This window comes from Poeciliopsis prolifica, unplaced genomic scaffold (genome assembly GCF_027474105.1).
Source record: "Poeciliopsis prolifica strain line A6 unplaced genomic scaffold, Auburn_PproV2 SCAFFOLD066, whole genome shotgun sequence".
Taxonomy (NCBI): Eukaryota; Metazoa; Chordata; class Actinopteri; order Cyprinodontiformes; family Poeciliidae; genus Poeciliopsis; species Poeciliopsis prolifica.
The window spans coordinates 1,525,847-1,551,741 of NW_026562441.1; the positions used below are offsets into that span (position 1 = coordinate 1,525,847).

Below are 25,895 nucleotides of genomic sequence, written 5' to 3' on the forward strand. Positions count from 1 at the left end.
AGAAAGAACAAAACAAAGAATGAAAGAAAGAAACATTTTAACAGATATGTTAAGATTTAACATCTTTGTTGCAACTTAACATCTCTGTCAAAAAGTAACAGAGATGTTAAGATGTAACATATTTGTTACATCTTGACTGAGATGTAATTGAATCACCAACTTTGATTCAGTTGTTGCAATTGACTGCAGCCGTGTGTTGATGTAGAATAATTAAGATTGCCATAAAAACTCTCATCTTATATCAGGCATGTTGTGGGACCACATTGTCTCAGCTGTGCTGTGTTTCCTGTGAGCTCTGAGAAAACAGAACGTTAGCTTTGGTTCCTCTAGGCAGTGGCCTCAGTCTGCATTCCTCCAGTCCTGCAAATGTTAACATGAACAGGGTTATTCTGCGGTTGCATGGAATAAAAATCCTTGTAGTTATTATGTTTAGGTCAATGAAAGAAAATAAGGAAAAGTTAGGAAATGAATAAAATAATAAGCTACAGCTCACATTGATGGTTTCTGGAATAAAGCTGGTCTTTAGATTCGGTTTAAATATTCATGCAAATCCAGATATAAAGTAATGTTATAAAAAATATTCCTCAGAATAAATTAATATCAGATTGATCAATGTAAAAAAAAAATTGATGAAATATAAATGTGTAGTATGTCATCTATGAAGGTTTTCATGAGTTTCCTCATCTTATATCTGCATATGCAGGTTGTGCTTTAATATGTTGCTGTGGGCTGTAAATGTTTATGACTGCAGAGACGTTTTCAGGTCAAGGTCATGAACTAAGAAGCTCTGAGGATAAAAGCTGTTTGCTTATCATTCAGGTTTATCATATTTCACTGGAGGTCATGCTGAACGGTTGAATTTTAATGGTGCCATATATATGATCTACAGAAAAACAATCTGCAGAACATTTACACTTTTTGTTTTTTCTTACTAAAAACTTGTAAAAAGTTAAAAGGTTCCCAAGAAAGAAAGAAAGAAGGTGAATCAGGTCCAGTGTAACTGAGCTGTCAGTCTGTTTGCTCTGAAAACATCTCCACCTTTGAATTTCAGGAAAACTAAATATTGGTTTAATGTGCAGCGTGTGAAGTTATGTTTGTTCTCTTTCACAACCTTTAATTAGAGATAGAGTTGTTTTAATAAGGCAAACTTTAGGAAGATGTCAAAATGTGACGACAGTAATCGCTCTGACACGTACTAAAGTTACCATCTGCAAGAATAAAATCTAATTTAAAGGCATGTTAGATGTTTTTTTAAACATGTAAATTTAAGCAGTACAGATTATGTAACTGTATTCAATGAAACAGAAACTCTAAGAAAATGGAAGGGAGAAAAATGTGTTGCTTTAATACACACACACACACACACACACACACACACACACTTTTTTTTATCATTGCTAAAGATTTTATTTGGAAAGTTGTCAGAAGGGACAGGTTGCTTTCTCCTGCATTACAAGCAGCAGGTGTCTGTGCCTTTGGTCAGTTTTTGTTATATTAAAGCAACAGAGCAGAAACATTTTAGGAAATGTAGGAAATGAGAGGCTGGTGTCCATGCTAACTTGTATGGACACCATGCAAGTTCATCTAGTAGAGGAGGATTGCACAGACAGACGGGAGCTCAGCGTCACATTTGGTGGCATCCAGGCATCCAGAGCCATGATCTGCAAACAGGACAAACACAATATTCAGTTCTGTGATCCACAGTACAAACCACTTATATGCATATTTTGTTAATGAGAATATGTATGAGTTCAAAGTGAAATGAAAAAAGTTTAAGTTTGATTTCCCACCAAAAGAGATCTGCAGACAGTCGTTCTCATGGTGTGAACTTTGCTCATTGCAAAACTTAGCAAAGGCAGGGAAAGAGGGATCGACCTACAGGACAAAAATCAAACCAACTCAACTTCAGATTGAAGACAAAACCTGGTTTTGAACTGTGTAAGGATGATTTATCTACCTGGGATGTTCTGCTGCCTCCAACCCACACTTGTCCGCCATGATGCCCAGCTCTTTCCATCTCATTGTAAATCTCATCAGCTTGAATGTCACTAGACACAGCAGCAAGTGAACCGTCACCTTTGGATGCACAGTTTTTCTAAAGACAAGACAGAAATTACACACAGTTGAAAACCAAATGGAGAACAATATCACTGTTGTGTCTAAACTTGCTATAGAATCAGCAGGTGAGTCTTCAGTGAGTGGCAGGACAGAAATGTTCAGCCCGGGAAACGGCCCGTATTCCTTTAAAGCTCTATCAAGTCCAAATGACCCAAATGCTAAATAATCAAAAGTTGCTTTGCATTGGGACTGTGAACTGTAAAAACACAAAGGTGCTAAACTATGAACATGAATTTAGCAGCATGAATAGAGAAGCTTGAACAGTTAATTGGAGCCAATATTCAATTAATAATATAATATTTTTTACCATTTTGATGTGAAATGTCTTTTCTCGGTTACCTTTGCCTCATTCCAGGTCAGATTCTGGGAACAAAGAGGAGGCACTGCGTGCTGTGCATCGACCATCCATCAGGGCAAGAGAAGTCCCAGTGAGAGTCTCCATCTTTAAATAGTTACAGGTATATTAGATTTATTAATGCTGACAAGTTAGAGAATATGATTCTGAATACGTTAACAATGGGGGGAAACTGACCAGTTCCTTCCATCCAGTCATGACCGTAATCTAAAGAAAAACACTTTATTTATATTCACATTTACAATTTAAAGTTTTATAAATGTATTTATGATTATATTCATCTTCTTTCTTTGTCAAAATGACATGATGCAAACAGAATAATGTAAATAAAACTAATAATAAAAAAGACTTACCTTGGGTTGGTGGATGATGAGGATAGAAATCATCGAATGGAGCGTCTGCAGACAGAGCATCGTTCAGAAGAGTCTTCAATTAAATAACTTTACTTTTACATTCATGTTATATTTCAAAGACAATATAACATTGTCTATCAAATGCTATATTTAATTCACTCCTGATTCTTTAAGCAATCAAAACAACTTTATGAAAAGTGAGGTTTACACACACAGTATCGATTCTACAGAGCTTATTGTGAAACATCGTCATGTTTCCCTTATTGACAGGAAACACAAAGAATAGTTGATGAAAGAAAAACTGAAGAACATTTACCTCCTGTTGGACCAGCATCATCGTCTGTGACTGGAATGGCTGCCGACAGGTTGAAAATATATGAATAAATGAAAAATCATAAATCAAAAATGCAAATATTGTTTAAATCAGTAAATTTTATGAGACTTTTCAACTTTATTTTCCACAATTATACATGAATCCAGAGACACTTTTCATGCCATTTCTTTTCAAAACATGTTTTTGTTCCTAAGTAATGGGGCTCTCTTATGTTGCACCTGTTTTAAAATTTCTATTTAATCCAGTTCATTTAGAACAAATTATATTGTTCAGGTTTAGGAAACTGCAGGTTTACAAACAGTCAAAAACAGTTTTGTGAGACACAAAATGAGGTTTGCACACAAACGGGCTCCATGCACAAGAGCTGGCAGCAGACAGAGCTTATTGTGAAATTTTAACCCAGGATAGATAACTAAGGTCAAGTGAAGGTCATGGCAATAAAATGCAGAGACGCAGACACAAAACAAGTGCAAAATAATAAAGATTTTCCAGAACTGCAGCTGCAAAGATATCTGACAGCCGACCAGGCTCTCTGTAATTGCAACCATTTTATTCTCAAAAGAAAATGTAATTAATGTTTTTAGGTTTTCTACAGAGTAGTTACTCTATATTTCAAAAAAATAAAAGAAACAAAATACCAGCACATACTGCTGCAGTAAATACTCACCGACTGCCTGGACTAAAGTCAACACGGTGAATCCAAACCAAGACAAACTCAGGATCTTCATGATGGAGACGACTGGGATGCAACCTGCGCTGATAAATTTATTTTCTACAGACAGAAAACTAATGCATAATGAATTGCAACACAAACATCATGTGAAAATGACAAGACAACCATCATCATCATCAAAGTTGTGTTGAAGAATTACCTTCTCGTCTCTATGTGGTGAGTTTCAGCCTGCAGCTTCAGTGTTGTTCTGAACAGACTGACGCCTCCCGGCCCTAATAAGCGAACAGGATCAGACACCCAGACTCAAACAACAAACACTTCTTGTTTCCAGGAATCAGAGCACCGAACAAACAACACCCTTCATAAATATCAAGTTGCATTCATATATTTACTCAGCACACAACATGAGGTCAGAGGTCAGATAAAACAAACTGTGAGGTCAAAAAATGTCAAATAAAAGGGCACAGTTCAATCCCACATAGCAAATATTTAATCTTATCAACATGTTTGGTGGATTTTGAGTAATATGTCTGAAATTGAGCCAGAGTGGCAACTTGGTAGAGAATCTGTGGAGGGAGATGAAGATTAGGGTGATGGAACAGAGGCCTTCCAACCTCTGAGCTCATTTATCAAATGATCTTCTGCTCTGTCACTAGTCTGCACTTCAACCCGTGCACCACCAGGTGTCGCTGTTGGACCCGGACTCGACGTGTCTAATGTCTAAAAATGTTTAGTCAGATTACGGCCAATATGCGTTAAATATATCAATCTAATTAAATAAAACAAATTCAAACAATATAAGGATGAACTCTCTTGTCATGGTTCCTAAATTAAATATTTAATGTAAATAAATATGACATTAAATATTTATTTCTTAGATATTTTTCATCTCGGAAAAATAGCTTCTGGTATTTTATTCTTTATTTTGTTTTATATATTTTATGCTCTTATTTTGCTTTGACTGACTGATTTCTTTGCTGCTCGATGTGGGGCAATATTTCTAAATCCTCTGATCAATAATCCAGTTTTTTCATTCAGAAATTTTTATAATGGTTGTTTTATTGAGAGCTATTTCATTCAAAATTGAGTAAATAAATACTGTTATTAACTATTAATAATGATACATCAAATAAATAAATTTACCCATGAAATAAAAACAGAGTAATTGTAAAAGTATTGATTTGTTCATTGTTTTTTTATTTCACGATAATATTTTGCCTTGTGACACTTATATTTTTTAAACATCTTTTATACATTTTATTTAGATTTTTATTCATGTTCTGTCAGGTCAAAATTCAGCAATCAGAAAATATGTTTTTTTTTATTAATTATTGAAACGACTGTGAAAATGTTTGTTTCAAATATATGAACATTTGTTTTTAATCTAAGGAATGAGAGAAAACTGTAAAAAAAATGATGCAAATATGAGCAAAAATAATTCCAGCTGCCTCCTTTATTTAAATAAAATTATGATCTGACCCAAAACTTTAATACTCACCAATTTCCACATGGTGGCGCCAGTAAACCATACTTTTTCTGACACAATAATGAGTTTCAGGAACTGATAGATAAGTGTAAAAGATTATGTTTTTTAATAATATTTCTCAAAGTTTGATGTAAAAACAGAGAATCTGAGAGGATTTCCTGTCTGTGGATGTGAGACTTTAATCAGGAAACTAAAGAAGGTCTTCACTTGAGAAATGTTGAAATCAGGTGGTGTTACGTTTCACAAATTGGGAAAAAAAAGAGATAATTCCTAATTTAACAGTGAAAGAGTTAAGGTCAGAGGTAAGTGGACCAGTTAGGTCCAGTTAGGTTGGTAAAAACTTTTTCGACAGCTGAATGTAATGCACGGGCCGCCGCACGCCATCCGCAGCCCCCTCGTCCGCAGCCCCCTCGTCAGAGGAGGTGAAAACAGATGCACTGAATATGACCACAAACAATGAGAGAAAGGATGAAAGACAGAAAGAACAAAACAAAGAATGAAAGAAAGAAACATTTTAACAGATATGTTAAGATTTAACATCTTTGTTGCAACTTAACATCTCTGTCAAAAAGTAACAGAGATGTTAAGATGTAACATATTTGTTACATCTTGACTGAGATGTAATTGAATCACCAACTTTGATTCAGTTGTTGCAATTGACTGCAGCCGTGTGTTGATGTAGAATAATTAAGATTGCCATAAAAACTCTCATCTTATATCAGGCATGTTGTGGGACCACATTGTCTCAGCTGTGCTGTGTTTCCTGTGAGCTCTGAGAAAACAGAACGTTAGCTTTGGTTCCTCTAGGCAGTGGCCTCAGTCTGCATTCCTCCAGTCCTGCAAATGTTAACATGAACAGGGTTATTCTGCGGTTGCATGGAATAAAAATCCTTGTAGTTATTATGTTTAGGTCAATGAAAGAAAATAAGGAAAAGTTAGGAAATGAATAAAATAATAAGCTACAGCTCACATTGATGGTTTCTGGAATAAAGCTGGTCTTTAGATTCGGTTTAAATATTCATGCAAATCCAGATATAAAGTAATGTTATAAAAAATATTCCTCAGAATAAATTAATATCAGATTGATCAATGTAAAAAAGAAAATTGATGAAATATAAATGTGTAGTATGTCATCTATGAAGGTTTTCATGAGTTTCCTCATCTTATATCTGCATATGCAGGTTGTGCTTTAATATGTTGCTGTGGGCTGTAAATGTTTATGACTGCAGAGACGTTTTCAGGTCAAGGTCATGAACTAAGAAGCTCTGAGGATAAAAGCTGTTTGCTTATCATTCAGGTTTATCATATTTCACTGGAGGTCATGCTGAACGGTTGAATTTTAATGGTGCCATATATGATCTACAGAAAAACAATCTGCAGAACATTTACACTTTTTGTTTTTTCTTACTAAAAACTTGTAAAAAGTTAAAAGGTTCCCAAGAAAGAAAGAAAGAAGGTGAATCAGGTCCAGTGTAACTGAGCTGTCAGTCTGTTTGCTCTGAAAACATCTCCACCTTTGAATTTCAGGAAAACTAAATATTGGTTTAATGTGCAGCGTGTGAAGTTATGTTTGTTCTCTTTCACAACCTTTAATTAGAGATAGAGTTGTTTTAATAAGGCAAACTTTAGGAAGATGTCAAAATGTGACGACAGTAATCGCTCTGACACGTACTAAAGTTACCATCTGCAAGAATAAAATCTAATTTAAAGGCATGTTAGATGTTTTTTTAAACATGTAAATTTAAGCAGTACAGATTATGTAACTGTATTCAATGAAACAGAAACTCTAAGAAAATGGAAGGGAGAAAAATGTGTTGCTTTAATACACACACACACACACACACACACACACACTTTTTTTTATCATTGCTAAAGATTTTATTTGGAAAGTTGTCAGAAGGGACAGGTTGCTTTCTCCTGCATTACAAGCAGCAGGTGTCTGTGCCTTTGGTCAGTTTTTGTTATATTAAAGCAACAGAGCAGAAACATTTTAGGAAATGTAGGAAATGAGAGGCTGGTGTCCATGCTAACTTGTATGGACACCATGCAAGTTCATCTAGTAGAGGAGGATTGCACAGACAGACGGGAGCTCAGCGTCACATTTGGTGGCATCCAGGCATCCAGAGCCATGATCTGCAAACAGGACAAACACAATATTCAGTTCTGTGATCCACAGTACAAACCACTTATATGCATATTTTGTTAATGAGAATATGTATGAGTTCAAAGTGAAATGAAAAAAGTTTAAGTTTGATTTCCCACCAAAAGAGATCTGCAGACAGTCGTTCTCATGGTGTGAACTTTGCTCATTGCAAAACTTAGCAAAGGCAGGGAAAGAGGGATCGACCTACAGGACAAAAATCAAACCAACTCAACTTCAGATTGAAGACAAAACCTGGTTTTGAACTGTGTAAGGATGATTTATCTACCTGGGATGTTCTGCTGCCTCCAACCCACACTTGTCCGCCATGATGCCCAGCTCTTTCCATCTCATTGTAAATCTCATCAGCTTGAATGTCACTAGACACAGCAGCAAGTGAACCGTCACCTTTGGATGCACAGTTTTTCTAAAGACAAGACAGAAATTACACACAGTTGAAAACCAAATGGAGAACAATATCACTGTTGTGTCTAAACTTGCTATAGAATCAGCAGGTGAGTCTTCAGTGAGTGGCAGGACAGAAATGTTCAGCCCGGGAAACGGCCCGTATTCCTTTAAAGCTCTATCAAGTCCAAATGACCCAAATGCTAAATAATCAAAAGTTGCTTTGCATTGGGACTGTGAACTGTAAAAACACAAAGGTGCTAAACTATGAACATGAATTTAGCAGCATGAATAGAGAAGCTTGAACAGTTAATTGGAGCCAATATTCAATTAATAATATAATATTTTTTACCATTTTGATGTGAAATGTCTTTTCTCGGTTACCTTTGCCTCATTCCAGGTCAGATTCTGGGGAACAAAGAGGAGGCACTGCGTGCTGTGCATCGACCATCCATCAGGGCAAGAGAAGTCCCAGTGAGAGTCTCCATCTTTAAATAGTTACAGGTATATTAGATTTATTAATGCTGACAAGTTAGAGAATATGATTCTGAATACGTTAACAATGGGGGGAAACTGACCAGTTCCTTCCATCCAGTCATGACCGTAATCTAAAGAAAAACACTTTATTTATATTCACATTTACAATTTAAAGTTTTATAAATGTATTTATGATTATATTCATCTTCTTTCTTTGTCAAAATGACATGATGCAAACAGAATAATGTAAATAAAACTAATAATAAAAAGACTTACCTTGGGTTGGTGGATGATGAGGATAGAAATCATCGAATGGAGCGTCTGCAGACAGAGCATCGTTCAGAAGAGTCTTCAATTAAATAACTTTACTTTTACATTCATGTTATATTTCAAAGACAATATAACATTGTCTATCAAATGCTATATTTAATTCACTCCTGATTCTTTAAGCAATCAAAACAACTTTATGAAAAGTGAGGTTTACACACACAGTATCGATTCTACAGAGCTTATTGTGAAACATCGTCATGTTTCCCTTATTGACAGGAAACACAAAGAATAGTTGATGAAAGAAAAAACTGAAGAACATTTACCTCCTGTTGGACCAGCATCATCGTCTGTGACTGGAATGGCTGCCGACAGGTTGAAAATATATGAATAAATGAAAATAATCATAAATCAAAAATGCAAATATTGTTTAAATCAGTAAATTTTATGAGACTTTTCAACTTTATTTTCCACAATTATACATGAATCCAGAGACACTTTTCATGCCATTTCTTTTCAAAACATGTTTTTGTTCCTAAGTAATGGGGCTCTCTTATGTTGCACCTGTTTTAAAATTTCTATTTAATCCAGTTCATTTAGAACAAATTATATTGTTCAGGTTTAGGAAACTGCAGGTTTACAAACAGTCAAAAACAGTTTTGTGAGACACAAAATGAGGTTTGCACACAAACGGGCTCCATGCACAAGAGCTGGCAGCAGACAGAGCTTATTGTGAAATTTTAACCCAGGATAGATAACTAAGGTCAAGTGAAGGTCATGGCAATAAAATGCAGAGACGCAGACACAAAACAAGTGCAAAATAAATAAAGATTTTCCAGAACTGCAGCTGCAAAGATATCTGACAGCCGACCAGGCTCTCTGTAATTGCAACCATTTTATTCTCAAAAGAAAATGTAATTAATGTTTTTAGGTTTTCTACAGAGTAGTTACTCTATATTTCAAAAAAATAAAAGAAACAAAATACCAGCACATACTGCTGCAGTAAATACTCACCGACTGCCTGGACTAAAGTCAACACGGTGAATCCAAACCAAGACAAACTCAGGATCTTCATGATGGAGACGACTGGGATGCAACCTGCGCTGATAAATTTATTTTCTACAGACAGAAAACTAATGCATAATGAATTGCAACACAAACATCATGTGAAAATGACAAGACAACCATCATCATCATCAAAGTTGTGTTGAAGAATTACCTTCTCGTCTCTATGTGGTGAGTTTCAGCCTGCAGCTTCAGTGTTGTTCTGAACAGACTGACGCCTCCCGGCCTTAATAAGCGAACAGGATCAGACACCCAGACTCAAACAACAAACACTTCTTGTTTCCAGGAATCAGAGCACCGAACAAACAACACCCTTCATAAATATCAAGTTGCATTCATATATTTACTCAGCACACAACATGAGGTCAGAGGTCAGATAAAACAAACTGTGAGGTCAAAAAATGTCAAATAAAAGGGCACAGTTCAATCCCACATAGCAAATATTTAATCTTATCAACATGTTTTGGTGGATTTTGAGTAATATGTCTGAAATTGAGCCAGAGTGGCAACTTGGTAGAGAATCTGTGGAGGGAGATGAAGATTAGGGTGATGGAACAGAGGCCTTCCAACCTCTGAGCTCATTTATCAAATGATCTTCTGCTCTGTCACTAGTCTGCACTTCAACCCGTGCACCACCAGGTGTCGCTGTTGGACCCGGACTCGACGTGTCTAATGTCTAAAAAGGTTTAGTCAGATTACGGCCAATATGCGTTAAAGATATCAATCTAATTAAATAAAACAAATTCAAACAATATAAGGATGAACTCTCTTGTCATGGTTCCTAAATTAAATATTTAATGTAAATAAATATGACATTAAATATTTATTTCTTAGATATTTTTCATCTCAGAAAAATAGCTTCTGGTATTTTATTCTTTATTTTGTTTTTATATATTTTATGCTCTTATTTTGCTTTGACTGACTGATTTCTTTGCTGCTCGATGTGGGGCAATATTTCTAAATCCTCTGATCAATAATCCAGTTTTTTCATTCAGAAATTTTTATAATGGTTGTTTTATTGAGAGCTATTTCATTCAAAATTGAGTAAATAAATACTGTTATTAACTATTAATAAATGATACATCAAATAAATAAATTTACCCATGAAATAAAAACAGAGTAATTGTAAAAGTATTGATTTGTTCATTGTTTTTTTATTTCACGATAATGTTTTGCCTTGTGACACTTATATTTTTTAAACATCTTTAATACATTTATTTAGATTTTTATTCATGTTCTGTCAGGTCAAAATTCAGCAATCAGAAAATATGTTTTTTTTTATTAATTATTGAAACGACTGTGAAAATGTTTGTTTCAAATATATGAACATTTGTTTTTAATCTAAGGAATGAGAGAAAACTGTAAAAAAAAATGATGCAAATATGAGCAAAAATAATTCCAGCTGCCTCCTTTATTTAAATAAAATTATGATCTGACCCAAAACTTTAATACTCACCAATTTCCACATGGTGGCGCCAGTAAACCATACTTTTTCTGACACAATAATGAGTTTCAGGAACTGATAGATAAGTGTAAAAGATTATGTTTTTTAATAATATTTCTCAAAGTTTGATGTAAAAACAGAGAATCTGAGAGGATTTCCTGTCTGTGGATGTGAGACTTTAATCAGGAAACTAAAGAAGGTCTTCACTTGAGAAATGTTGAAATCAGGTGGTGTTACGTTTCACAAATTGGGGAAAAAAAGAGATAATTCCTAATTTAACAGTGAAAGAGTTAAGGTCAGAGGTAAGTGGACCAGTTAGGTCCAGTTAGGTTGGTAAAAACTTTTTCGACAGCTGAATGTAATGCACGGGCCGCCGCACGCCATCCGCAGCCCCCTCGTCAGAGGAGGTGAAAACAGATGCACTGAATATGACCACAAACAATGAGAGAAAGGATGAAAGACAGAAAGAACAAAACAAAGAATGAAAGAAAGAAACATTTTAACAGATATGTTAAGATTTAACATCTTTGTTGCAACTTAACATCTCTGTCAAAAAGTAACAGAGATGTTAAAATGTAACATCTTTGTTACATCTTGACTGAGATGTAATTGAATCACCAACTTTGATTCAGTTGTTGCAATTGACTGCAGCCGTGTGTTGATGTAGAATAATTAAGATTGCCATAAAAACTCTCATCTTATATCAGGCATGTTGTGGGACCACATTGTCTCAGCTGTGCTGTGTTTCCTGTGAGCTCTGAGAAAACAGAACGTTAGCTTTGGTTCCTCTAGGCAGTGGCCTCAGTCTGCATTCCTCCAGTCCTGCAAATGTTAACATGAACAGGGTTATTCTGCGGTTGCATGGAATAAAATCCTTGTAGTTATTATGTTTAGGTCAATGAAAGAAAATAAGGAAAAGTTAGGAAATGAATAAAATAATAAGCTACAGCTCACATTGATGGTTTCTGGAATAAAGCTGGACTTTAGATTCGGTTTAAATATTCATGCAAATCCAGATATAAAGTAATGTTATAAAAAATATTCCTCAGAATAAATTAATATCAGATTGATCAATGTAAAAAAGAAAATTGATGAAATATAAATGTGTAGTATGTCATCTATGAAGGTTTTCATGAGTTTCCTCATCTTATATCTGCATATGCAGGTTGTGCTTTAATATGTTGCTGTGGGCTGTAAATGTTTATGACTGCAGAGACGTTTTCAGGTCAAGGTCATGAACTAAGAAGCTCTGAGGATAAAAGCTGTTTGCTTATCATTCAGGTTTATCATATTTCACTGGAGGTCATGCTGAACGGTTGAATTTTAATGGTGACATATATATGATCTACAGAAAAACAATCTGCAGAACATTTACACTTTTTGTTTTTTCTTACTAAAAACTTGTAAAAAGTTAAAAAGGTTCCCAAGAAAGAAAGAAAGAAGGTGAATCAGGTCCAGTGTAACTGAGCTGTCAGTCTGTTTGCTCTGAAAACATCTCCACCTTTGAATTTCAGGAAAACTAAATATTGGTTTAATGTGCAGCGTGTGAAGTTATGTTTGTTCTCTTTCACAACCTGCAGTTTGTTGATACAATATTTTTCAAGCTTATGAACTGATAACATTTTTGTCAGTTGCATGTGACAACAGGAAAAAAACCCACTATTGTCACCTTTTCTTGTCCAAGGAAAACTGTTTATACAGAGAGGCGTAAAGCAGGATTGTCCTCATATTTAACAGAAAGATTTCCGATGTGAATATTGTGTTTCTGGATTCTTGTGTACATTGATACAGTTCTTTGATAAAAATGCTCAAAGTTTGATTACACAGCTGAGCATGAAAAGTCAAAAACCTAAATAATTTTGAGGACACATAAATCCAAATCCAACTTTGGCCCCCCACTGGGTTTCTCTGTCCGGAGAAACGTGGAGCTGTGGTGACCTCAGATGGCATCAGAGAGACTAACGCTGCACAAACAGAAAGGGGCGGTCAAAGGTCACAGACACTCCTCACAGAGAGATAGGAGTGAGGTGTTTAATTAGAGATAGAGTTGTTTTAATAAGGCAAACTTTAGGAAGATGTCAAAATGTGACGACAGTAATCGCTCTGACACGTACTAAAGTTACCATCTGCAAGAATAAAATCTAATTTAAAGGCATGTTAGATGTTTTTTTAAACATGTAAATTTAAGCAGTTCAGATTATGTAACTGTATTCAATGAAAGAAACTCTAAGAAAATGGAAGGGAGAAAAATGTGTTGCTTTAATATACACACACACACACACACTTTTTTTTTATCATTGCTAAAGATTTTATTTGGAAAGTTGTCAGAAGGGACAGGTTGCTTTCTCCTGCATTACAAGCAGCAGGTGTCTGTGCCTTTGGTCAGTTTTTGTTATATTAAAGCAACAGAGCAGAAACATTTTAGGAAATGTAGGAAATGAGAGGCTGGTGTCCATGCTAACTTGTATGGACACCATGCAAGTTCATCTAGTAGAGGAGGATTGCACAGACAGACGGGAGCTCAGCGTCACATTTGGTGGCATCCAGGCATCCAGAGCCATGATCTGCAAACAGGACAAACACAATATTCAGTTCTGTGATCCACAGTACAAACCACTTTTCTGCATATTTGGTTAATGAGAATATGTGTTAGTTCAATGTGAAATGAATAAAATAATAAGTCAAAAACTGAAGAACATTTACCTCCTGTTGGACCAGCATCATCGTCTGTGACTGGAATGGCTGCCGACAGGTTGAAAATATATGAATAAATGAAAATAATCATAAATCAAAAATGCAAATATTGTTTAAATCAGTAAATTTTATGAGACTTTTCAACTTTATTTTCCACAATTATACATGAATCCAGAGACACTTTTCATGCCATTTCTTTTCAAAACATGTTTTTGTTCCTAAGTAATGGGGCTCTCTTATGTTGCACCTGTTTTAAAATTTCTATTTAATCCAATTCATTTAGAACAAATTATATTGTTCAGGTTTAGGAAACTGCAGGTTTACAAACAGTCAAAAACAGTTTCGTGAGACACAAAATGAGGTTTGCACACAAACGGGCTCCATGCACAAGAGCTGGCAGCAGACAGAGCTTATTGTGAAATTTTAACCCAGGATAGATAACTAAGGTCAAGTGAAGGTCATGGCAATAAAATGCAGAGACGCAGGCACAAAACAAGTGCAAAATAAATAAAGATTTTCCAGAACTGCAGCTGCAAAGATATCTGACAGCCGACCAGGCAATCTGTAATTGCAACCATTTTATTCTCAAAAGAAAATGTAATTAATGTTTTTAGGTTTTCTACAGAGTAGTTACTCTATATTTCAAAGAAATAAAAGAAACAAAATACCAGCACATACTGCTGCAGTAAATATTCACCGACTGCATGGACTAAAGTCAATGTGATGTTATGTCAGTTGACATTCTACAAGTTATAAGATTTAAGCGTTCAATGTCGCCATCTAGTGGTGAAATTTATGTACATCACTTTAAGAGTCGAGCGTTAATGATGTCATTAGAAAGCAGACAGGTCAGAACAACGCAACGCATGGGTTTTCGCAGTAACACGGCTACTGTTATACAATTGGTCCTAGAAAGCACTGTCGGTACGTATAAGATTTATGTTAATATTCGTTGTGGCGACCTAGTGTACTTGTGAGTGCTGTATTGGCCGCTGCTGTGTATTATTCAAAGTTTGTATATTTATTTCATAGTTTTACACCTACTCCAACCGGCTTCATTAAAGACTCAACGCAAGCGCTCCAGTCTGTGTGATTCCTTTGGAGAGGAGTTTAGCTGAGTGTCGACTCCGGCAAGGCGTTGGAGGTTGAGGACATGACGGTCAACACGGTGAATCCAAACCAAGACAAACTCAGAATCTTCATGATGGAGACGACTGGGATGCAACCTGCGCTGATAAATTTATTTTCTACAGACAGAAAACTAATGCATAATGAATTGCAACACAAACATCATGTGAAAATGACAAGACAACCATCATCATCATCAAAGTTGTGTTGAAGAATTACCTTCTCGTCTCTGTGTGGTGAGTTTCTACGGAAGAGGATTAGGGCCACTGGAAAAAAAAAAAAAAATGTCCGAATTTTTTTTTTTTCAGTGGTTCAGAAAAGGTTAAAAAAGAAGAAAAAAATTTTTTGTGGCCCAGAAAAAAAAAAAAATTGTGCCGCAGAAAAAAAAATCAGTGAGAGAAAAAAACAAAAAATTGTGGCCAGAAAAAAAAAAAATCAGTGACAGAAAATAAAAAAAATTTGTGGGCCAGAAAAAAAAAAAAATTGTGGGCCAGAAAAAAACAAACAATAACAAAAGAAAAAGTCAGAATTCGGACTGATGGGCGCCAGCAGCAGCCACACAGACGCAGGTTGAGTTACGCCGGACAGCCAATGTTCTGGAGAAAATGTCTGATTTAAGCGACTTTTTACGTGCCAGAAGAGTACCAGAAGCGTCCATTGCACTAATGGAAGAACAAAAGGTGAGAAATCAAATGGGATAGTTCAGTGTCTAAAGCCGAACGGTTATAGCTAGCTGTTAGCATGTTTGTTAGCTTACGCGGTTAAAGGAATAAGCTGATTTACAATGTTAGATCACACGGATGAATAAAGGATATAACAGCTGTTAATTGCTGGAATTGTCTATAAAGTGTTTGGTATGTTTATTTTATTGTTCTTCTGTTTAAATGTTTTACAATTAAACTAAGGTTAGCTGTATATGTCAGCCACCTAAATAAGATGTCTGCTGTGTTAAACTGCAACTTTTAGTTCAGTAGAGGACAGAAACTATAGTACAAAGTGACAAACGTTTATATATGCATACATTTAAAAGGAAAATATCATACAACTACCGATATATTTACCAACACCAACTAATGCGCCTATCTGTGCTATTTTATTTATGTATATTATATGTTTGTGTTACGACGTTGGAAAAAGTGACATTATGAGATTCACTAAATCATTTGTCATGTGTCAGCTCAGGACTGAAATTGCATGTCAATCCCTGAACTAAACTATCAGCACATATATCGCTCGGGTGCAGAAACGATAGGCTTCATTTGACTAAATCAAAGTTAATGTGATATTTAACTTTTGTAATAAAAAGAAGTTGTTAATATTTCCTTGTGTGTTTTTATGCCTGATACTTTTTATCTTAAGTAGACTGTATATTTATGAATCTGTGTTTATATGAGCATATAAACACAGCTAATCAATCCAGTCCTTCCTCTTTTTCAGTAAAAGAGGACTGAACATTTACTGCTGCTATTATTGTAATTCTCCCCAAACAATAAATGGCTTTAAGCAGGAAAGTAAGGATACAATCTTAAAGGTAACTTTGACGTTGATTTGCAGACTAAGTAATTGTCCTTTCTCATCTTTTTCTGTGCAGATTGACTGTGATGCCGCAGCAAAGCTGAAAAATCACGGCGATGGATTTGCTGTTTTAAACTTCTACTAAATCAACAAACTGTCCAAGAGGAAAAAAGGCCTTCTGTTTAAGACTGTTCCTTCTTAAAGTGAAAGAAGCTCGAAAATGTCAGATTTGGATGATATCATTAGGCTTTACTTCAGACTCTCTTTAAATAACAAAGAAATCCTTCAAATTTTAGCGCACAGTCATCATACTATATTAAGTAATCGTACTCTAAAAAGAATTTGCAGAAGACTTGGGCTGTTTCGAAGAAAGAATTAGTCCGACCTTGAAGAAGTGCTAGCCTTTGTCCAACAACAAATAATGACTAATGGACAAATGCAAGGTTATCAGTGGCTACATCTTCGTGCGATTCAACATGGATTTGTGGTGTCACAAGACACTGTGAGACAATTAATCAAATTGTTTGACCCAGAAGGTGTGGAACTGAGACGAGCACGACGGTTGAGAAGACGTCAGTACAATTGCAGAGGACCAAATGCGCTCTGGCATATGGATGGCTACGATAAACTAAAACCTTATGGCATTGCTATCAGTGGCTGTATAGATGGTTTTAGCCGACATGTTTTATGGATGGAGGCTTATACCACGAACAATGACCCAAAACTGATTGCAAGTTATTTTTTGAAAACCGTTTCATGTGTCAAAGGATGTCCTGAGAGGATACGTGCCGACAGAGGCACAGAAAACATTTGTGTTGAACAAATGCAGATATTTCTGAGGCGAAACCACACAGACAGTTTTGCAGGGGACAAAAGTTTCCTTTACAGAAGAAGTACATCCAACCAGCGCATTGAAGGATGGTGGTCCACCCTCCGTAAACAGAGCGCACAGTTTTGGATGAACTTATTTCAAACCTTTCTGGATGATGGTCACTTCACAGGAGATTTTTTGGATAAAAGCCTTATCCAATTCTGCTTTCTTAATCTTATTCAGGTAAAAGTGTATACTGGTACACTGTAATGTTTTTTTTTCAAAAAAGGTATTAAAAGCATATCTTCTGGTATGTTTACTAAAAATAAAAATGGTTTAAATTTCTTGGGAATGTGTTCTCCTAAACTCCTTTGGTGTAGTTTTAAAAATAAGTTTTATCCATAAATTACTAAGTTTTACCATACGTTGGGGAATCATTTTATGTGCAGATAAAATGTTTTGGAATTGCAATTTTGTTCTTGCTGCTTGGTTTTGATTAGAGGTCACTTTCTATGTATGCTGATTAATATATGCCTCATCTTTAGCAAAAGCTACAGTTACATTTTTAGTTTTAAACATTTATGGTTTGTTTTTATGCAGGATGACCTTGATGATGATGTGAACACATGGAACTCACAAAATTCGGGCAAGTGGGGGTGCAGTATCGGGCCGACCTGTGGTGATGTACTCATTTCCAGAGCTGCACAGGGGCTCTGATGGAGGATTTTTCCAGTGGCCCTAATCCTCTTCCGTAGAGTTTCAGCCTGCAGCTTCAGTGTTGTTCTGAACAGACTGACGCCTCCCGGCCCTAATAAGCGAACAGGATCAGACACCCAGACTCAAACAACAAACACTTCTTGTTTCCAGGAATCAGAGCACCGAACAAACAACACCCTTCATAAATATCAAGTTGCATTCATATATTTACTCAGCACACAACATGAGGTCAGAGGTCAGATAAAACAAACTGTGAGCTCAAAAAATGTCAAATAAAAGGGCACAGTTCAATCCCACATAGCAAATATTTAATCTTATCAACATGTTTTGGTGGATTTTGAGTAATATGTCTGAAATTGAGCCAGAGTGGCAACTTGGTAGAGAATCTGTGGAGGGAGATGAAGATTAGGGTGATGGAACAGAGGCCTTCCAACCTCTGAGCTCATTTATCAAATGATCTTCTGCTCTGTCACTAGTCTGCACTTCAACCCGTGCACCATCAGGTGTCGCTGTTGGACCGGACTCGACGTGTCTAATGTCTAAAAAGGTTTAGTCAGATTACGGCCAATATGCGTTAAAGATATCAATCTAATTAAATAAAACAAATTCAAACAATATAAGGATGAACTCTCTTGTCATGGTTCCTAAATTAAATATTTAATGTAAATGAATATGACATTAAATATTTATTTCTTAGATATTTTTCATCTCAGAAAAATAGCTTCTGGTATTTTATTCTTTATTTTGTTTTTATATATTTTATGCTCTTATTTTGCTTTGACTGACTGATTTCTTTGCTGCTCGATGTGGGGCAATATTTCTAAATCCTCTGATCAATAATCCAGTTTTTTCATTCAGAAATTTTTATAATGGTTGTTTTATTGAGAGCTATTTCATTCAAAATTGAGTAAATAAATACTGTTATTAACAATTAATAAATGATACATCAAATAAATAAATTTACCCATGAAATAAAAACAGAATAATTGTAAAAGTATTGATTTGTTCATTGTTTTTTTATTTCACGATAATGTTTTACCTTGTGACACTTATATTTTTTAAACATCTTTAATACATTTTATTTAGATTTTTATTCATGTTCTGTCAGGTCAAAATTCAGCAATCAGAAAATATGTTTTTTTTATTGAAACGACTGTGAAAATGTTTGTTTCAAATATATGAACATTTGTTTTTAATCTAAGGAATGAGAGAAAACTGTAAAAAAAAATGATGCAAATATGAGCAAAAATAATTCCAGCTGCCTCCTTTATTTAAATAAAATTATGATCTGACCCAAAACTTTAATACTCATCAATTTCCACATGGTGGCGCCAGTAAACCATACTTTTTCTGACACAATAATGAGTTTCAGGAACTGATAGATAAGTGTAAAAGATTATATTTTTTAATAATATTTCTCAAAGTTTGATGTGAAAACAGAGAATCTGAGAGGATTTCCTGTCTGTGGATGTGAGACTTTAATCAGGAAACTAAAGAAGGTCTTCACTTGAGAAATGTTGAAATCAGGTGGTGTTACGTTTCACAAATTGGGGAAAAAAAGAGATAATTCCTAATTTAACAGTGAAAGAGTTAAGGTCAGAGGTAAGTGGACCAGTTAGGTCCAGTTAGGTTGGTAAAAACTTTTTCGACAGCTGAATGTAATGCACGGGCCGCCGCACGCCATCCGCAGCCCCCTCGTCAGAGGAGGTGAAAACAGATGCACTGAATATGACCACAAACAATGAGAGAAAGGATGAAAGACAGAAAGAACAAAACAAAGAATGAAAAGAAAGAAACATTTTAACAGATATGTTAAGATTTAACATCTTTGTTGCAACTTAACATCTCTGTCAAAAAGTAACAGAGATGTTAAGATGTAACATATTTGTTACATCTTGACTGAGATGTAATTGAATCACCAACTTTGATTCAGTTGTTGCAATTGACTGCAGCCGTGTGTTGATGTAGAATAATTAAGATTGCCATAAAAACTCTCATCTTATATCAGGCATGTTGTGGACCACATTGTCTCAGCTGTGCTGTGTTTCCTGTGAGCTCTGAGAAAACAGAACGTTAGCTTTGGTTCCTCTAGGCAGTGGCCTCAGTCTGCATTCCTCCAGTCCTGCAAATGTTAACATGAACAGGTTATTCTGCGGTTGCATGGAATAAAAATCCTTGTAGTTATTATGTTTAGGTCAATGAAAGAAAATGAGGAAAAGTTAGGAAATGAATAAAATAATAAGCTACAGCTCACATTGATGGTTTCTGGAATAAAGCTGGTCTTTAGATTCGGTTTAAATATCATGCAAATCCAGATATAAAGTAATGTTATAAAAAATATTCCTCAGAATAAATCAATATCAGATTGATCAATGTAAAAAGAAAAGTGATTAAATATAAATGTGTAGTATGTCATCTATGAAGGTTTTCATGAGTTTCCTCATCTTATATCTGCATATGCAGGTTGTGCTTTAATATGTTGCTGTGGGCTGTAAATGTTTATGACTGCAGAGACGTTTTCAGGTCAAGGTCATGAACTAAGAAGCTCTGAGGATAAAAGCTGTTTGCTTATCATTCAGCTTTATCATATTTCACTGGAGGTTATGCTGAACGGTTGAATTTTAATGGTGACATATATATGATCTACAAAAAACAATCTGCAGAACATTTACACTTTTTGTTTTTTCTTACTAAAAACTTGTAAAAAGTTAAAAGGTTCCCAAGAAAGAAAGAAAGAAGGTGAATCAGGTCCAGTGTAACTGAGCTGTCAGTCTGTTTGCTCTGAAAACATCTCCACCTTTGAATTTCAGGAAAACTAAATATTGGTTTAATGTGCAGCGTGTGAAGTTATGTTTGTTCTCTTTCACAACCTGCAGTTTGTTGATACAATATTTTTCAAGCTTATGAACTGATAACATTTTTGTCAGTTGCATGTGACAACAGGAAAAAAACCCACTATTGTCACCTTTTCTTGTCCAAGGAAAACTGTTTATACAGAGAGGCGTAAGCAGGATTGTCCTCATATTTAACAGAAAGATTTCCGATGTGAATATTGTGTTTCTGGATTCTTGTGTACATTGATACAGTTCTTTGATAAAAATGCTCAAAGTTTAATTACACAGCTGAGCATGAAAAGTCAAAAACCTAAAATAATTTTGAGGACACATAAATCCAAATCCAACTTCGGCCCCCCACTGGGTTTCTCTGTCGGGAGAAACGTGGAGCTGTGGTGACCTCAGATGGCATCAGAGAGACTAACTCTGCACAAACAGAAAGGGGCGGTCAAAGGTCACAGACACTCCTCACAGAGAGATAGGAGTGAGGTGTTTAATTAGAGATAGAGTTGTTTTAATAAGGCAAACTTTAGGAAGATGTCAAAATGTGACGACAGTAATCGCTCTGACACGTACTAAAGTTACCATCTGCAAGAATAAAATCTAATTTAAAGGCATGTTAGATGTTTTTTTAAACATGTAAATTTAAGCAGTTCAGATTATGTAACTGTATTCAATGAAACAGAAACTCTAAGAAAATGGAAGGGAGAAAAATGTGTTGCTTTAATATACACACACACACACACTTTTTTTTTATCATTGCTAAAGATTTTATTTGGAAAGTTGTCAGAAGGGACAGGTTGCTTTCTCCTGCATTACAAGCAGCAGGTGTCTGTGCCTTTGGTCAGTTTTTGTTATATTAAAGCAACAGAGCAGAAACATTTTAGGAAATGTAGGAAATGAGAGGCTGGTGTCCATGCTAACTTGTATGGACACCATGCAAGTTCATCTAGTAGAGAGGATTGCACAGACAGACGGGAGCTCAGCGTCACATTTGGTGGCATCCAGGCATCCAGAGCCATGATCTGCAAACAGGACAAACACAATATTCAGTTCTGTGATCCACAGTACAAACCACTTTTCTGCATATTGGTTAATGAGAATATGTGTTAGTTCAATGTGAAATGAATAAATAATAAGTCAAAAACTGAAGAACATTTACCTGCTGTTGGACCAGCATCATCGTCTGTGACTGGAATGGCTGCCGACAGGTTGAAAATATATGAATAAATGAAAATAATCATAAATCAAAAATGCAAATATTGTTTAAATCAGTAAATTTTATGAGACTTTTCAACTTTATTTTCCACAATTACATGAATCCAGAGACACTTTCATGCCATTTCTTTTCAAAACATTTTTTGTTCCTAAGTAATGGGGCTCTCTTATGTTGCACCTGTTTTAAAATTTCTATTTAATCCAATTCATTTAGAACAAATTATTGTTCAGGTTTAGGAAACTGCAGGTTTACAAACAGTCAAAAACAGTTTCGTGAGACACAAAATGAGGTTTGCACACAAACGGGCTCCATGCACAAGAGCTGGCAGCAGACAGAGCTTTTGTGAAATTTTAACCAGGATAGATAACTAAGGTCAAGTGAAGGTCATGGCAATAAAATGCAGAGACGCAGGCACAAAACAAGTGCAAAATAAATAAAGATTTTCCAGAACTGCAGCTGCAAAGATATCTGACAGCCGACCAGGCAATCTGTAATTGCAACATTTTATTCTCAAAAGAAAATGTAATTAATGTTTTAGGTTTTCTACAGAGTAGTTACTATATTTCAAAGAAATAAAAGAAACAAAATACCAGCACATACTGCTGCAGTAAATATTCACCGACTGCATGGACTAAAGTCAATGTGATGTTATGTCAGTTGACATTCTACAAGTTATAAGATTTAAGCGTTCAATGTCGCCATCTAGTGGTGAAATTTATGTACATCACTTTAAGAGTCGAGCGTTAATGATGTCATTAGAAAGCAGACAGGTCAGAACAACGCAACGCATGGGTTTTCGCAGTAACACGGCTACTGTTATACAATTGGTCCTAGAAAGCACTGTCGGTACGTATAAGATTTATGTTAATATTCGTTGTGGCGACCTAGTGTACTTGTGAGTGCTGTATTGGCCGCTGCTGTGTATTATTCAAAGTTTGTATATTTATTTCATAGTTTTACACCTACTCCAACCGGCTTCATTAAAGACTCAACGCAAGCGCTCCAGTCTGTGTGATTCCTTTGGAGAGGAGTTTAGCTGAGTGTCGACTCCGGCAAGGCGTTGGAGGTTGAGGACATGACGGTCAACACGGTGAATCCAAACCAAGACAACTCAGAATCTTCATGATGGAGACGACTGGGATGCAACCTGCGCTGATAAATTTATTTTCTACAGACAGAAAACTAATGCATAATGAATTGCAACACAAACATCATGTGAAAATGACAAGACAACCATCATCATCATCAAAGTTGTGTTGAAGAATTACCTTCTCGTCTCTGTGTGGTGAGTTTCTACGGAAGAGGATTAGGGCCACTGGAAAAAAAAAAAAAAAAAGTCCGAAAATTTTTTTTTCAGTGGTCAGAAAAGGTTTAAAAAAGAAGAAATTTTTTTTTTGCGGCCAGAAAAAAAAAAAAAAAAAAAATTGTGCGCAGAAAAAAAAAATCAGTGAGAGAAAAAAACAAAAAATTGTGGGCCAGAAAAAAAAAAAAATCAGTGACAGAAAAATAAAAAAAATTTGTGGGCCAGAAAAAAAAAAAAAATTGTGGGCCAGAAAAAAACAAACAATAACAAAAAAAAAGTCAGAATTCGGACTGATGGGCGCCAGCAGCAGCCACACAGACGCAGGTTGAGTTACGGCGGACAGCCAATGTTCTGGAGAAAATGTCTGATTTAAGCGACTTTTACGTGCCAGAAGAGTACCAGAAGCGTCCATTGCACTAATGGAAGAACAAAAGGTGAGAAATCAAATGGGATAGTTCAGTGTCTAAAGCCGAACGGTTATAGCTAGCTGTTAGCATGTTTGTTAGCTTACGCGGTTAAAGGAATAAGCTGATTACAATGTTAGATCACACGGATGAATAAAGGATATAACAGCTGTTAATTGCTGGAATTGTCTATAAAGTGTTTGGTATGTTTATTTTATTGTTCTTCTGTTTAAATGTTTTACAATTAAACTAAGGTTAGCTGTATATGTCAGCCACCTAAATAAGATGTCTGCTGTGTTAAACTGCAACTTTTAGTTCAGTAGAGGACAGAAACTATAGTACAAAGTGACAAACGTTTATATATGCATACATTTAAAAGGAAAATATCATACAACTACCGATATATTTACCAACACCAACTAATGCGCCTATCTGTGCTATTTTATTTATGTATATTATATGTTTGTGTTACGACGTTGGAAAAAGTGACATTATGAGATTCACTAAATCATTTGTCATGTGTCAGCTCAGACTGAAATTGCATGTCAATCCCTGAACTAAAACTATCAGCACATATATCGCTTGGGTGCAGAAACGATAGGCTTCATTTGACTAAATCAAAGTTAATGTGATATTTAACTTTTGTAATAAAAAGAAGTTGTTAATATTTCCTTGTGTGTTTTTATGCCTGATACTTTTTATCTTAAGTAGACTGTATATTTATGAATCTGTGTTTATATGAGCATATAAACACAGCTAATCAATCCAGTCCTTCCTCTTTTTCAGTAAAATAGAGGACTGAACATTTACTGCTGCTATTATTGTAATTCTCCCCAAACAATAAATGGCTTTAAGCAGGAAAGTAAGGATACAATCTTAAAGGTAACTTTGACGTTGATTTGCAGACTAAGTAATTGTCCTTTCTCATCTTTTTCTGTGCAGATTGACTGTGATGCCGCAGCAAAGCTGAAAAATCACGGCGATGGATTTGCTGTTTTAAACTTCTACTAAATCAACAAACTGTCCAAGAGGAAAAAAGGCCTTCTGTTTAAGACTGTTCCCTTCTTAAAGTGAAAGAAGCTCGAAAATGTCAGATTTGGATGATATCATTAGGCTTTACTTCAGACTCTCTTTAAATAACAAAGAAATCCTTCAAATTTTAGCGCACAGTCATCATACTATATTAAGTAATCGTACTCTAAAAAGAATTTGCAGAAGACTTGGGCTGTTTCGAAGAAAGAATTAGTCCGACCTTGAAGAAGTGCTAGCCTTTGTCCAACAACAAATAATGACTAATGGACAAATGCAAGGTTATCAGTGGCTACATCTTCGTGCGATTCAACATGGATTGTGGTGTCACAAGACACTGTGAGACAATTAATCAAATTGTTTGACCCAGAAGGTGTGGAACTGAGACGAGCACGACGGTTGAGAAGACGTCAGTACAATTGCAGAGGACCAAATGCGCTCTGGCATATGGATGGCTACGATAAACTAAAACCTTATGGCATTGCTATCAGTGGCTGTATAGATGGTTTTAGCCGACATGTTTTATGGATGGAGGCTTATACCACGAACAATGACCCAAAACTGATTGCAAGATTTTTTGAAAACCGTTTCATGTGTCAAAGGATGTCTGAGAGGATACGTGCCGACAGAGGCACAGAAAACATTTGTGTTGAACAAATGCAGATATTTCTGAGGCGAAACCACAGACAGTTTTGCAGGGACAAAAGTTTCCTTTACAGAAGAAGTACATCCAACCAGCGCATTGAAGGATGGTGGTCCACCCTCCGTAAACAGAGCGCACAGTTTTGGATGAACTTATTTCAAACCTTTCTGGATGATGGTCACTTCACAGGAGATTTTTTGGATAAAAGCCTTATCCAATTCTGCTTCTTAATCTTATTCAGGTAAAAGTGTATACTGGTACACTGCAATGTTTTTTTTCAAAAAGGTATTAAAAGCATATCTTATGTTTACTAAAAATAAAAATGGTTTAAATTACTGGGAATGTGTTCTCCTAAACTCCTTTGGTAGTTTTAAAAATAAGTTTTATCCATAAATTACTAAGTTTTACCATACGTTGGGAATCATTTATGTGCAGAATAAAATGTTTTGGAATTGCAATTTTGTTCTTGCTGCTTGGTTTG

At 35.5% G+C, this 25,895-nt stretch overlaps 2 protein-coding genes and 2 long non-coding RNA genes across 6 annotated transcripts; 2 read left to right on the forward strand and 2 right to left on the reverse strand.

Annotated features, from left to right (window-relative positions):
* Positions 1–1,321: 1,321 nt before the first annotated feature.
* Positions 1,322–4,164, reverse strand: LOC129351401 (uncharacterized). 3 transcript variants are annotated; one of them, XR_008604727.1, is made up of 9 exons: positions 4,033–4,164; positions 3,828–3,932; positions 3,143–3,181; positions 2,827–2,871; positions 2,651–2,680; positions 2,458–2,560; positions 1,958–2,095; positions 1,791–1,875; positions 1,322–1,661 (listed from the first exon to the last, which is right to left on the reverse strand). It is a non-coding gene; the product is annotated as an uncharacterized LOC129351401 (long non-coding RNA). The 3 variants fall into 3 exon arrangements; XR_008604728.1 differs by having other exon boundaries at positions 3,828–3,911; positions 4,033–4,159; XR_008604729.1 differs by having other exon boundaries at positions 3,828–3,916; positions 4,033–4,159.
* Positions 4,165–7,154: 2,990 nt separating this feature from the next.
* LOC129351390 (type-2 ice-structuring protein-like) lies at positions 7,155–9,904 on the reverse strand. The gene is made up of 9 exons (XM_055020259.1): positions 9,828–9,904; positions 9,623–9,711; positions 8,935–8,973; positions 8,618–8,662; positions 8,443–8,472; positions 8,249–8,352; positions 7,749–7,886; positions 7,582–7,666; positions 7,155–7,452 (listed from the first exon to the last, which is right to left on the reverse strand). The coding sequence occupies exons 2-9, from the start codon at positions 9,681–9,683 to the stop codon at positions 7,376–7,378; spliced, it is 579 nt and encodes a 192-aa protein (XP_054876234.1). The 5' UTR covers positions 9,684–9,711; positions 9,828–9,904; the 3' UTR covers positions 7,155–7,375.
* Positions 9,905–16,408: 6,504 nt separating this feature from the next.
* Positions 16,409–18,426, forward strand: LOC129351263 (uncharacterized). The gene is made up of 2 exons (XM_055020160.1): positions 16,409–17,508; positions 17,866–18,426. The coding sequence occupies exons 1-2, from the start codon at positions 16,876–16,878 to the stop codon at positions 17,980–17,982; spliced, it is 750 nt and encodes a 249-aa protein (XP_054876135.1). The 5' UTR covers positions 16,409–16,875; the 3' UTR covers positions 17,983–18,426.
* Positions 18,427–22,775: 4,349 nt separating this feature from the next.
* LOC129351418 (uncharacterized) lies at positions 22,776–25,068 on the forward strand. The gene is made up of 3 exons (XR_008604731.1): positions 22,776–22,881; positions 22,990–23,320; positions 24,685–25,068. It is a non-coding gene; the product is annotated as an uncharacterized LOC129351418 (long non-coding RNA).
* The last annotated feature ends 827 nt before the right edge of the window (positions 25,069–25,895 follow it).